Here is a 15,374-nt window from a genome sequence, read left to right as displayed (position 1 = left end):
GTTATTTTAGAAAGCTCAAAATCTTTCCTTAGCTTATGTTATCTATTAAAACTATCTTTTCCCATCCATCATTTAGTTATTATTCACTTGCTTTGATGGTTATAGTATGTGTATGTATTATTAGCATATTCGAATATATGTATACAAACCACCTGAAATAGTTTTGGAATTCAGATTGGGCAGAGGGAAGTACTACTGCATTAATATACTGAAGAAAATAACATCAGCTTACAAAAAAATGTAACTGGCACAAATACTTTATATACTTTGGTATTAACTCTATTTATTGACCAATTCTTTAACTAAAAAATACAGGCTGCAAATGTAATATGGAGAATTTTGCAGCTGACACGGGAGAGAACCAGAGAAAATGACAAGTGAGAAGAGAAGCTGAAGGGAGTAGAAAGTGGGAAGAAAATAATGTGCAATAACTGCCTGGTAGAATTATGTATATATAGCAACGATTGTACAAAAAATTGGATAAAACAAATAGCATCTTTCTGACGTAGCATATAATCCTTCCTAAGGACTCAAAACATACACAGGTAAGTGTAGCAGTGGAGTCTGTGTTCCATTTCCCCCCTGGGTCCGGTGCCTGCCTCCGGTCCCCACCCCCAACCCCCAGGCTTCTCCACCTGCTCTAAGCTGCTGCTTTACTGTGTACCCGCCATTAACCTCTTTCTCAAAAACTGGAAATAAGAATATAAATATTCCTCAGACTTGAAGTTTGGGGAATAAGATGTTTATTAAAAATTAATAATTGATGGTAGGTAATTATCAAAATGAAATGTGCTAAGATGAATAATACTAAAATTATTTAATATTTTAAATGGTATTTTATTTTTATATTGATAAGCTGTTCCTTTTTAAGAAACAGTAATTCCAGGGATCAATGAAATGCTAGGAGATTCTTTAAAAGAAGGCCTTTGTATACATTCAAAGCATGTGCTGAGTCAGAAGTGTAACTTTGATGGTAAAAAGCTAAGCAATAGTCTGCGCAACCAGATGTACACTTAACAAAGAACATTAACCAGCCTCTTGTTTTTATTATGTAGTGAAATAAACTTCAACTTAAAGACATAAAACCCAAGTATACCAGCATCCTGCTTATTTATAAGAAATATATCCTGTTTAGCTATATATCTTAAACTCTCATTAAAATGGGATAAAATATCTTAGAAATTAATACAATAGGAGTCCAATAATAAATCAGCTCCCATTTTATTTAGATTAAACACTTAATGAGCAGTTAGTGGTCAGAAATTTTTAGAAAGTAAAAGTTGGATGAGAAAGCACTGTTATACCAATGCCTAAACAGCATCCAATATGCGTTTAGGACTTTCCACAAACACTCCAAGGTGTAAAGCCAAAAAAGTTTTAAGAAAAATAAGTTACTGGCCAGGCGTGGTGGCTCACACCTGTAATTCCAGCATTTTGGGAGGCTGAGGTGGGTGGATCACGTGAGGTCAGGAGTTGGGAGACCAGCCTGACCAACATGGTGAAACCCTATCTCTACTAAAAATACAAAAAGTAGCAGGTGTGGTGGTGGGCACCTATAATCTCAGCTACTTGGGAGGCTGAGGCAGGAGAATCACTTGAACTGGGAGGCAGAGGTTGCAGTGAGCCGAGATCGCACCACTGCACTCTAGCCTGGGCAACAAGAGCGAAACACCGTCTCAGAAAAGAAAAAAAAAAAAAAAAAAAAGAAAAGAAAAAGAAATTACTTAGTGAAAGATAGAAAGAAGTTTCATATGCCTTTTTTCTTTTTTTTGAGACAGAGTCTCACTCTTTCACCCAGGCTGGAGTGCAGTGGCACGATCTCTGCTCACTGCAATCTCTCCTTCCCAGGGGCATTCAAGTGATTCTCCTGCCTCAGCCTCCCAAGTACCTGAGATTACCCACCACCACGCCTGGCTAATTTTTGTATTTTTAGTAGAGACGGGGTTTCCCCATGTTGGCCAGGCTGGTCTCGAACTCCCGACCTCAAGTGATCTACCCACCTTGGCCTCCCAAGGTGCTGGGATTAAAATTACAGGTGTAAGCCACCGTGACTGGCCCGTATGCCTTTTATTTATAAGGTGAGATTTCTGGACACTTCTGGTAAAAATCAGTTACACCCAAATAACTCTTTTTTTTTTTTTTTTTTTTAAGAGATGGGGTCTTGCTATGTTACCCAGGCTGGCCTCAAATTCCTAGGCTCAAGCAATCCTCCCACCTCGGCCACCTGAGTAGCTGCGATTGCAGGTATGAGCCACCATGCCTGGCCATTCTTCACATATTTCTTAATGTAGGGAAAGTCTAAGAAACAAACGAAATTCATTAAAATGTGCTTTTGTTTCCTCAAACAGGAAAAGCACAATGAAGTATAAATGACAGTAAACATTTCTGAATGGATAAAACAAAGAATATCGGCTGAGCACGGTGGCTCATGCCTGTAATCCCAGCACTTTGGGAGGCCAAGGCGGGCAGATCACTTGAGGTCAAGAATTCAACACCAGCCAGGCTAATGGGGAGAAATCTTTTCTCTACTAAAAATACATGCATGGTGGCGCATGACTATAATCGCAGCTACTTGGGAAGTTGAGGCACAAGAATCACTTGAACCCGGGAGACGAGGGTTGCAGTGAGCTGAGATCATGTCACTGCACTCCAGTCTGGGTGACAGAGCGAAACTCCGTCTGGAAAAAAAAAAAAAACCACCAAATATGGAAAGTACCCTGAACATGTATGGTACCCATAGCATCAACATTTAATAAACACTAAAAGTCACAATGCATGTACAGACGGACAATCTAAAAATAATTGCTAGTAGAGACAGAGACAAACAGAACTGGCATTACTACTCTAAGATACCAAAGTAAGGATATAACAAAGACAGTATATTTCACACTCCTAAGACAATAAAGTGTGGCAGAATCACTGAATACTGCTAAAACACAAGAAGGTTTCTACAAAAAGCCTGCAAGGTAGATACATTCATTGTGCTGCCATAAACCTGCCCCCTAAATGGCTTATTAATATCCACAGCTAATACCTAGAAACTCAGATTCAATAAATTAGCAGCAAATTACAGAGAAAACAATCACATGATAACTGCAGTCCCGTTTAAATAAAGCTCCACCATGAAAGAAGCCTGCAAAGGAAGCTGGCAGTGATTCTGAAGCAGCAGCAGCAATGCATAAAGGCTTCTTAATTTTCTCGTCATTTAAGAATTAAACGGCTTCCAGTGCACACAGATCTTACCAGGTGCACTAAATTGATGTCATTATGAGCCATCAGGAAATACCCACCGAGACCTATACCAACACTAAGAAGTTTTGTTAAACAGCTGTGTGTTTTAATTGATTTGTATTATTTAAAATAGAAACAGTTAAAAGTCAGTTATCGGATGTTGTGTAAAAGAGATGCCTAAAGACTCCAGGGAGACTGAGTTCAGAAGAAAGCCAATCACTGGAACTTCACTTGAGCACTTAAGATTATTACTAGAGGAAGCACAATTAAATCATCAGTTTATCAGCCATCATTATAAATCACCAGGCAACATATCAAGCTTCATTATTTAAGAATCCTTAACCAGTGACTTCCTGCATCACTGAGAGTCAAAAGCAATCTATTCACCAAAAGGTACCTAAGGAGTTATGATTTTTTGTTGTGTTTTTATTTTTTTTTAGCCTGAGAAATTTATCATGGAAACATAATGAAACCCACTAAAATTAATTATCATGTTTTTGCATGTTTTAGGCATGCCAAAGTCTTCAAAAGGAAACTCGGTGGTATTTGGGACATGCAAAATGTGTGCTGCACAGGCTTCTCCTATTCCACTCTGTACAAACATTTAAACTTACTCTTACATAGTATTAAATACTTGCATGGTAGGATCAAATGAGGAAAATAATCAACGAGTTTCTTCCCACTTTTATCCATCCAACCCCATTCATTCACTTGTACTCTCCTTTCCCAGACATATGGAATCAGAAAATAAAGAACCTCCAAAGTCTTGGTTTCCAAATGTAAGCACACAGTTCAAGTGTTAAAAACAATATATTTAAAAGGAGATAAGATACAGATTGAGTTTCATATACAACTCTCTCCCCTCAGAGCAGGGAAGGAAAGCAGGGCCTTGGAGAGAGGCAATTTCGAAAAGGCCATTTCCCAAGAGGGGCATGTGTATGTGCACGTGCTCATGTGTGTGCATATATATGCGTACAAAATGACACAACACAATAGAATCTCTTGTAGTTTGGAAATTTGAGAATAGAGAGGATATGGTTCTAGTACACGATAGGTTTCATGAAGAAAAGTCCCTTCCATCATCATCATTATATTTAGGCAGCTGTAAAACAGGAGGGGCAGCCAGACTTTTCTGAGCATAGAAGGACGGGAGACAGCCACCTGATGTTTCCGCAGCCCTGTTGCGGTAGCAGAAAAGAGTGAGGTCCAACTTATTCATTAGACAGAGTAGGCACAGTGCCTGGGGTCTACAATACCTTTAGGAATCCATGAAAATATTTTAATTGCTTTTTTAAAAATAAAATAATAAACTTGTAGGTCAAAGAAAGTATTTTAATGTATAGTATGAATAGTCGTCTCTTTAATAATACAGCTATAAAATATAATTTTAATACCTTTTTATGGAGGAAGGAGTCCGTGAAGGTAATTGTGTCTAAGGCCCACAAAAGTCAGGATGTGGTCCTAGAAAGCAAAGGTTTGATGAGAGAGAGCGCGAGTGTGAGAGAGAGAAGGAGAAAGAGGCAGCACAGAACTGAAACAGAGCCCCTGGGGTAGATATTATTAGTTAGGGTCCAGAAGTTTAGTATCAATTTCAGGGTGGAAAGGGGGGATCCTAAATTTGGCATAGTTTAATCTTCAATGGCTGAGAAAATCACTGAAATAACTATGTTTACCTGGAAAAAATCAACAATGATTATGATTATAATAATACATAACATATTTACTATACTTTATGTGCTAGGCAATGTACAACATATTTTATATATATTGATTCATTTAGTCTTCCCATATGCTCTGTGTAGATGCTACTGTTACCTTTAATGGAAAACCAAACTAAGACACGGAATCTTTGTAATTTAACCAAGATCATGCAGCTAGTAAGTGGTGGCATACAGAGTCAAATCCACTCTCTCTGGCTCCAACACCCAGATAAAGGCACTACCATTTCCCAAAGGAACCAGTTCTCCTTGGCTGACTCCAACAAGTCTGGGCAGGAATTGCTCAACATGCATGTGCAACCACTTGTCATACCACTAAATAAGGAAGCCATAAAAGCCACATGGGTTGTATCAAAATGACTCAAGAGCCGACATCTTTGGCCAGACTTCCACTGGCTAAAGATGAGGTAAACTGAACATCAATAAAGATAACCACTACTATGAACTGACACATACAAAACATTAATATCTGTGAGTCCATAAAGACATATTTTTTTAAGTTCTTGGATACCTTGGGAGGATACTAGAGAACCAACTCATTATCTTGAAAGCTAGCTCACAAAGGGAAAGAATCAAGCATTTATCCTGCCCTTCCTAATCAAAGCATACCTCAGGTAAGTAAGATGGAGAGAGAAACTTTGTCATTATAAAAGTAGTCCAACTAATAAATAATGAATGACAGAATTAGAACATCACCATCTTGCAACCACTAATAAATTAATGGGTCTAAGCAATAATCATCAACGGCAGTAAAACATCACAAAAAAGAGTGATAACCAAACATAAGGTCCTTCCTGATGGCATACTCAGAAACAACCATGAAGTATTCTTGCCAAAAAAATCGAGCCTGAATTTGATCAAGCCTCAAGATCTAACTATCAGTTTATAAAAAAATACAGGGAGGAACATACTAAAAACCACAGAAATACAATTAGAAAAAAAAATCAAGACTGCAAAACACTACAGAACAAACAACCTGTTTCTTCAACAAAAAATTACCAGGAAAAAAAAGAGATGGAGGAATGAGAATCTATAAGATTCCAAAAGTCTTAAGATATGTTAACAACTTTAATGTGTAAACCTTATTTTGGATCCTGATATAAACAAACTATAAAAAAAAGAACTTGGGAAATTTAAACATTAATTGCTTAATTAATGATACTAAGAAATTAATAATTTTATTTGTGATAATCGAGTTGTAGTTATGTTTTTTTGAGTCCTTACCTTTTTAAATTAAATATTTTATTTTGAGATAATTGTTGATTCATGTTTAGTTGTAAGAAATTATACAAAGAGATGAGGTGCAGTGATTCATGCCTGTAATCCCATCACTCTGAAAGGCCAAGGCAGGAGGATCACTTGAGGCCAGGAGCTCAAGACCAGCCTAAGGAACACAGTGAGACCCCCATCTCCACTTTAAAAATTTTTTAAATGATACAAAAGGATATCTCATATCCTTTATCCAGGTTCCCCCAATGGTAACATCTCGCAAGACTATAGTACAATATCACAAACAAGATACTGACAGTGACTCAGTGAAGATCCAGAACATGTTCACTGCCATAAGATTCCCTCATGTTTTCTTTAATAGCCACAGCCATTTCCCTCCCATTCACACTCCCTATCACCTGGCAACCACAAATCTGTTCTTTGGTCCATGATTTTGTCATTTCAAAAGCGTTACAGAAATGGTATCAAACACTCTGCAACTTCTGGGATTGCCTTTTTGCACTCAGCATAATTATTTGAAGATTCATCCGGGTTGCTGAGTGTATCAATGATTGGTTCCTTTTTATTGCTGAGTAGTATTCCATGTTAATGGTATGCTATTCTCTGTTTAACCATCTACCCACTGAAGACACCTGGGTTTTTTTTTTTCCATTTTGAGCTATTATAAATAAAACTGATATGAACATTCATGTAGAACCCTTATCTTTTAAAGATACTTAAATATGTAGGGATGAAATAAAATGATGCTAGGAATTACTTCAAAAAAGTTCTTAACTGGATGAGATATGGAAAAAAACAAACTCTTCATCAGCTAATAAGCACCTTATACAATTATCTCTACTTTTATATGTGTTTAAAATTTTCCATAATATAAAATTCAAAAAAAGAATCCAGTAAGAAAAAATTACTCATCTGACTACTACACACCCCTGCACATAAACACACATATCTTACAGTAAAACTGAAGGTACACTTTTTTATCTTGTGACTTTAGGCCATGCCAAGATCAAAGGAATTCTTTTCTTAAAACATAGAGCCAACACCTTCCAGTGATCATTATTGTAACACTCACTATAACAATTAAGGCAAATCCAACCTAAGTATCTGTTAACTTTCTTTCAGAAGTTTTTTTATTAAGCTACAGGGTTGATATAATAGGTAGTCTGTAACATTGGACAAAAGCAGGTAAGTAATCACCATAATCAAATGTATGAGATTTATGAGTGGCTTGTCTTCAAAAGAGAGGGTTTACATCTGACATGAATAGGTCCTTATCATCAAGACAAATGCTGAAAGAACAGAAGTGTGATTACTAAAGATGAAGAGCAACAAACTATATGAGCACAATCAGGCCTGAAAATGAAGTGTAATGCATTTTATATTTGCAAAGGCTGCTTTTGTTTTTAAGCCACTCTGGAGGACAGCATATTATTATCATGTTCAGTCTGCAAGCTAATGATTCCTTAGTATAATTCTGCAAAATGGTGTCTACTATTCAACACCACCAATATTCTATCAGCCCATTCTTCCTTAGTGCTGTATCATCTTCTTCCCTTCCATCTCACTGAGGACACCTTGTTTTTTCTTCGTACGTGGTACTGAAAAATGAAGACCCATTCTCCCAAAGATCTCAAGCAAAGAAGAGACCATAAATGCCAACCCATTAACCAATCTGGGATTAAAAGCCAATATCTCCAAAGGAAATAATCATGATGATTTTCAAATGCCAAGTAGTGCAATGGCTACAAATAAGTTTCCCTTACTTGATCTGTAATGCCTCAACATGCACTGTGATGAGCAATTTTAAAGCTTAAATAAACATTGTTATTAGAAGTAGGATATCTGTTCACAGATCAAATCCCAATAAGATCAATTCCAAAGGATCACCTAAGTTTTATAGTTGTGTTGTAGTGTGATTATATCAAATATCCCTCGTATTAAGTGAGCCCCAGCCTTGGTGTTAGAAATAGTAATGCTTGTTGTGATAGGATTTGATCTGTAATACCATACTATGATAGGGAGGAAAAAGATGGTACACTAATAGGCTATCTGTGTGACAGTGAAATAACTATAAAATGAAAGACATTAGTCAATTCTATTAAAAGCAATCTATATACAGATTGGTTCAGTGGTGAGTTTAACAATGTAAGAGTTCTATCAATAAAAAGAAATCTATGGCAACATTGTATCAAAATATTGTTCTTATGTCATGGGTCAGAACCAAGACACATGGAATTAAAATATAAAATATCAAAGACCACTAGAAATTGTGCTATATACAGGCCTGCATTGAGGAGATTAATTATCTGCTAGAGACAGAAAAGGAAAATGGTAAGAATTGGATGCAAGAGTATAAAGGAATTGAGAAAGAGTTAATAAATGGGTGTAAAGTTAAATACACATATATTTTTGAACACTTTTTTCCTCTATCTTTTGCCGTATTTCTTGACTCTTACAACCAAACATTATCTGGGTCTTGTGGATAAGGACTCTACAACACAAATTTTTGTGCAGTTTGTGGCCATTGACAAGACACTAGAAGCTGGAACGCTTAGCACTCATCTTGATATACTTAAAGGTTAATCTAAAATAGTTTGCATAAACTAAAATGTTCTTGTCAAATCTTTAGGGTTGGTTTTCTCATATTTCACATTATCCTTCTTCATAGCAACCACCAATGCCTGGTCTACAGATTTGGATTTCAGAGGGGCCATTTTTGTCAGCTGAGTTGGTTTCAGAGAAAGGGGTGTATGAGAGGACAGGTAGTAAGAGGTAATGCATACAGAAAAATGAGGGAAGGCATTAGATCTAGAAAAGATCACAAGAACAAACGGCACAAGAGGAGTATAGAGAGATGAATAACCATGTTTGGCAAGAGCTGTGTAGAGTGGAGGAGTAGAAGATAAACTTAGAAGAGCAGGTTGGAACCAGGGAGCGGCAACCTCTGATGCCCAGGCAAAGCATTTAGACCACATCCCATAGGCCCTCAGAAAACTACTGCAGGTTAGAGCACAGGTAAGATAAGTATAGCGGTGGTTAAAAAGATGTGACTACAGGTAACAGGCAGAGAGGAAAGGAGCAGAAGACCACAGATAAGAGGCTTTACTAATTGTTCCACGTGAGGTCAGAGGGCTTGATCTAGGAGGGTGATAGTGGGAAGAGAAAAGATTAATTTGAGAGGCAGTGTGAAAGATACAAATACTTAAAGCTAGTTTTGTCCTCAATTAAAACCTAGAAAATGGTCATTGTTAAAGAACTACTTACGAGATGCTAAGGATTCTCATGTTGATTGGGAGGTAAACTGTCATTATGATCAAACACATAAGAGGGCATAAAAATTCTAATAACTGATAAAGTCATTTTTAAAGGACGCTTTCACTAAGCTCAACAGAACCTTGGAAAAAATAAGATTTTTGATATAAGTAAAAATTATTTTTAAGGAGATTATGATTGGTTGCAAGGTGATGAGTATTTTTTAATTTCCAAAATAATTAACTACTGATTTTAGCAAGGCAGTAATAATGACTTATATGATTGACAAATCTATTTTCTCTACTTTTGCAAATCTACTTTTTATATCTGCTTTTGCAGATCTATTTTCTCTACTTTTGCAAATCCTATTGCAACCATATTATTAATCAAAAGCTCTTTTTTGCAAATGTATCTATGAGTAAAACTGTAAAGCAGTATAGATTACAGAAGGCAAATCATGTATTTCTTAGTGTATAAGCCAACTTAGTTTCTATGTTCATTTGCTTAATATATTTTTATTGAGCACATACTACATGATAAGTACTGTGCTGGTGCTGCATGTGCAATGAAGAATAAAAGAGACATGGTCCGCCTATATGAGAGCTCACAGTACAGACAGTCCCAGACTTAGGATGGTCCAGCTTAACAATTTTTAGACTTTATCATGGTGCAAAAGTGATACACCTTCAAGAGAAGGTATTTTGATACCTACACAACCATTCTGTTTTCCACTTTCAGTAAAGTATTCACCAAATTGCATGGAGCTATTCAATATTTTATTATAAAATAGGCTTTGTGTTAGATGATTTTGTCCAACTGTAGGCTAATGTAAGTGTCCTGAGCACATTTAAGGTAGGTTAGGCTAAGCTATGATGTTTAGTAGGTTAGGTATATTAAATGCATTTTCTACTTAAGATATTTTCAACTTACAATGGGTTTATCAGGATGTATTCCCATTGTAAGTCAAGGAGGATCTGTATAGTGGAAAAAACAGACATAGATTTTTTTTGAATCATCCTAATATGTAATTTAAAATCGGAATAAGCATCCTAAAGGATAATTATAGGACACTCTGAGAGCTTATAATAGGGTGGCTAAACCAAGACTGGGTCTGGGAAGGTGTTTTTAAAGAAACTGTCTTTGAGGTGAAATATGTAAAGATATAGAGGAGTGAAATAGGGAAAAGAGTTGGGGAGAGGGAACTAGAAGAAAAGATGAACAGAGGGAAAGAATACAATAAAATGCATACAATAAGATGACAATACTCTCCGACCTGTTGTGTAATAGTGTCCCATGGTCCCTGTAGCAGTCGCGTCTTATAGCACTCATGAACTCCTTCCCATATGTCCTTCAGAGTTAAAGGTCTCCCATCTGTGAAAGTGCATGGTAAAGATTGAGTTAGTAATTCATGTGACACAATGGTTCTTGGTGTCAATCTAAAACTCTTGGAAGAATATCATGACTTTTAGAAAGATCTTCAGTGCACATGCTATTTATATATCAAGAGAGTGCTATATGAATTACTATTTTCTTCCTGAGGGAAATTTAAACATTCAAGCATCTCAGCTTTGTATCCATCTAGCATTTAAATTATCTGCCCATTCATTGCCTCTAGGAATTTTACAAAATAAATAAAATCCAAATGTGTTTTAGAGAGAACTGACAGATACAAGCAGAGGCAAAGGAACAGACAAACAGATTCCCATATTCACAAAGGTGCACTATGAATACTTTGAATCCTTCGTACTTCCTCTAGTCCTTAAAACAAAGAAGCCATACCCATGCATCTTTCACATTCTCATGGAGTATCTATAATGTCCAAATCACTCCATCAGGTACCATGGAGAATAGAGATAAGAAAAACACACAATTTCTCCTAACAATGAGCCTATCATCTACTGAGGAAACTGTGACAAGTATATTATAGTAGAGTGGTCTCTGCCTGAAGAAGACTGACGCTCACTGATGGTCCAAGGAAGAGAGATATTAATACTTGGTGTATATGGCAGGCAGAGAAAGGGACTCTTGGGGTGGGAAGGGACAGTAGAACAGGGTTGGCATGAACAGGGCAGTAAAAGCTTTATTGAACAATAATGCTCTTTTTCTTTGTTTCAATTATCCATCTGTATCCACCCAAACAATGTTTTACGAAGACCACTATGGCACTTACATTATACACAAGGTAAGTAAAGTGGAAAAATAGGTATCTAAGTTCTGAAAAGAAAGCAGAAAGAAGAAGTCACCTAAAGATTTCAAACCATACACTGCTGGAAAGAAAGTATCTTAATGCTAGAATCCGGTATAACTTGCTCCATTCAGAGCTATAAGGCCCTCAAGACTCAGGGGTGTGCTCTTTTGGGCTAATGGAGGATATCACTTAAAGATATTTCACATAGCAATATGCTGAATATTTAGACCAAAGAAGTATTTGGTCATCAAGGGCAACAAAGCATAAGGGAAATAATCTACTCAAGAGCTCCAAAAATCACTATATTAAGACTTTCTAGTATAAGTTTAGAAATGTATGGTGTTGGGGAAAAAACACTAGATTTGGAATCTGGACTAAGTTTGAATCCTGGTGTTGGCACTTACTCCCCATGTGAGTGCAAATTACTTTGCTTTTAACTTTACCTGCAAAATGAGAAAAATGATCCTTTCTGAGTATTGTTCTTTTGAGGCTTACATTAGTGAATGCACCCAGGACTGTGTTAGGTACACAATAAGATCTCAATAAATATTAGGAATCTCCTCCCAGCCCTCACACAATCATTCTAGTAATTCTCAAACCTAAAAGATTCATTTCTAGACTGTTATTTCTTAGAATTTTCCCATGTTGCTATACCGTGTATATCATCTTTGATATAGTACTAAACTAATATCATAAGAAGGACATTTCTCATGTTTGACCTAAAAAGTTGAGCTTTTCCTCAACCTTTATTTTCAATAAATAGCAATAGAATATTTTGATACATTTTCAATAAGTATCTTCATCTTGGCATTTATCTGGCGGTGGGAGACCATTATCTTGTGATAAATAGTTTTATTCCATTGACATTTCCATGTCTGTAAAATGAACAAGATTTATTCATCCAATTAACATTTGAATGTCATGTTTAGCTACAAGTTAAAAACAAGCTGCCTTCAGTATCTGTGTTATATTGTTTTCTGAACACATTTACAGAGTAGGGCCAAACTCTGCTCTTAAGCACTATGCACCTTCGAAATATGCACATGCCATGCATGCATATGTGTGTGTGTGTCTGTGTGAACGCACGCGTGTGTGTGTACTGGTGTGGGAAGAGGCAAATAAGATCTTAAGTACTTTAGTGTCAAATAGTAAACTAATCAAATTATAGAATGATATGCTTTTAAAATAATTTTTACATGTCAAAGTTAGAAGAAATCAAATACCTGTAGTAGGATAATAAAATGTTAGAGCTAGTATAACCACTAATTTTATAAATTAGCCAAGGTCTTAGGAAATATGTATCTGCCAAAAGTATGCAGCAGGTTCATGACTGAACTGAAGTCTGAATCCAGATCTCAGGACTCACCAGTGCTCTTCCTGCTGGTCCACGCTGCCTCTGAGGGCTGAGGCATTGCAAATGGTTTATAAATATTTACTGAGTAAATGATAAATGATGAAAAAATGCCTTCCTTAACTTTATTTCCACTAACATAAAGGTTTACAGGCCTAGAGAAGAATGCTGGGTTTCATATCTTCATATCTGATAATCAGTAATGATTTTAATTTTATTCCTTAAAGTATTTCGGGCAACAATGTAAGTACAGAGTACATGGTTTGGATACAAGTTAATTTTAGAAGTAGGTGTTTTATATAATTGGGCACCTACTATATGCCAGGCACCTGTGCCAAGCCTTTGTGATACATCAGTGAGCAAAACAATCATCCCTGTTTTCATGGAGGTTACATTCTGCCTTGGGGTGTGTGTGTGTGTGTGTGTGTGTGTGTGTGAGATAATAAACAATAAACACAATAAACAAGTAAACTGTATATTATCTTAGGAGGTGATACATACTATAGTGAAAAGGAAAAGTAGAGCAGGCTAAGAAGTGCCAGCCAAAGGTGGATTTGCAATTTTAGACTTCAGTGAGAAAGTAACTGTGTGCAAAAAATGGGAGGCACAGTGTTCCAGGGAGAGGCACCAACCAGTGGAAAGACCACCAGGGCTGGGTAGGGGATCACTAGCACCACATGAATATCACTAACATTCGTCACTTACAGACAATGACTTAAAAAAACACACATAACTTTATCAAGATATAATTCACATACATACAATTCGCCCATGTTAAGTGTACAATTCAATTGTATTCATAGAGTTGTGCAATCATCACCTCAATTAATTTCAGAACATTTTCATCACCTTAAAAAACAACAACAACAAAAACAGCTGGGCACAGTGGCTCACGCCTGTAATCTCAGCACTTTGGGAGGCCCAGGTGGGAGGATTGCTTAAAGCCAGAAGTTTGAGAGCAGCCTGGGCAACAAAGTGAGACTCCATCTTTACAAAAATGTGGCTATATAGGGAAGGGCAGAGACAAGAGGCCAGGAAAGTATTTACCTCAGTGGAGTCCTTTAGCTGCAGTCCCAATGAGGCCTGGCAAACCTTTATTTCTTTTTCTTCAGAAAAAGCGCTATTTTCTTCTCACCCCTACTTTCTAAACCAACTTGAGTGCTTTTCTGATTGTTGTAACCAGAGCTTTGTTTGAAAAGCAGACTCTTCAAATGAGGAAACCAATGGAAAAATTGGTAACATAACAGCACAAGTCTGTTATACAACCACAATGATGCAACTGCTTGAGATGGCTCAGACAGTCGTGACCTCCATGAATACCCTCTCCAAACCATGGTCTCTAACTTCCAAAATCTAACCTCCTTAAAAAAACTGAGGAAGGTCAACAAGTAATTGTAATACCATTGTTAAAATATCTGCTTCTTCTAGGCCCATAATGGCTATCTCAAGGGCCACTGCAAAGTCTCTTTAGCACCTCTCAAAGTTCTGTGTTTGGCACCCCCTGCTGGTGGCATGCTAGGCCTGGTGGGACTACAAGTATTTAAAACAAGCATATCAAGTCTTAAATATTTAAAAGACCACTGTTCCTCAAGATAGTCACCTAGGGAGGTTACCTTATTATTCAGCAAATTCAGCCAATATTTATTCCAACAATGCTGTAATTCTGTCAATGGAACTGCCTTTGAACTTTTGAACTGCCTTCAGAGCCAGACAAGTAACTAATTACTTACTAGTCCCAAATAGGTTTAAATCAAAGGAAAAAAATTATACTTATTTTATTCCATATATTTGGTTCCAAATGATTTTGTTGTCTCCAAACAAATTCACCTTTAATGGGCAACCATCTTCCAACTTTTAGCCACAAGGACTGGAAGAAGTTTCAAAACCAGCAGTTCCCAAAATACGTTGAGTAATCAGAGTATGGTTGGCAAAAGTATATAATTTTGCTTTTCCTCTGTATCTCTGCAAATCTCTCCAGTTTCTGCTGACCACTTACACTGTAAAAGGTCTGGGTAAATATAGTTTTGTCTCTATGACAACAATGACCTAATGAGGTATGATGCGGTTTCTGTTCCCTAAGCCTTCATCACTGGTTTGCCTAATCACAGTTTACACCTTCATCATCAAAGACATACAAAAGTTAGTTTCTGAGATGTTTCACAGAAAAACAAAAAGATCTAACTTGATAAGCAATATGTTCAAAATCCTGGCATACATTATTGATATCTAAAATGCTTTCAAATATGATCGTGACTCTATTTCGAAAGCAAAATGGATACTTGAGAAATCCCACTGAAACAATTAAACTAGGATATTTCTATATGTATAAAGAACCGCATCATATAAACAAAGCAGAAACCTGAAGAATATTGTACATATCCACTTATTTATGAAAACTGAAGAC

General features: G+C 36.6%; 1 protein-coding gene across 11 annotated transcripts in view; it reads right to left on the bottom strand.

Moving 5' to 3' along the window:
* ATG10 (autophagy related 10) overlaps positions 1-15,374 on the bottom strand; it is a 307,457-nt gene that overhangs the window by 67,896 nt on the left and 224,187 nt on the right. For 10 of the 11 annotated variants that reach the window (XM_021939514.2, XM_021939515.2, XM_009208715.4 and 7 more), the window contains one exon: positions 10,705-10,802. In XM_021939514.2, the coding sequence (XP_021795206.1) occupies positions 10,705-10,802 (98 nt within the window). Of the gene's footprint in view, positions 1-4,625; positions 4,693-10,704; positions 10,803-15,374 lie in introns of all 11 variants that reach the window. The other variant, XM_021939516.2, reaches the window with a different exon arrangement.

Source organism: Papio anubis, chromosome 5 (assembly GCF_008728515.1).
Source record: "Papio anubis isolate 15944 chromosome 5, Panubis1.0, whole genome shotgun sequence".
Classification (NCBI taxonomy): domain Eukaryota; kingdom Metazoa; phylum Chordata; class Mammalia; order Primates; family Cercopithecidae; genus Papio; species Papio anubis.
This window is presented reverse-complemented; position numbering and strand designations above follow the sequence as displayed.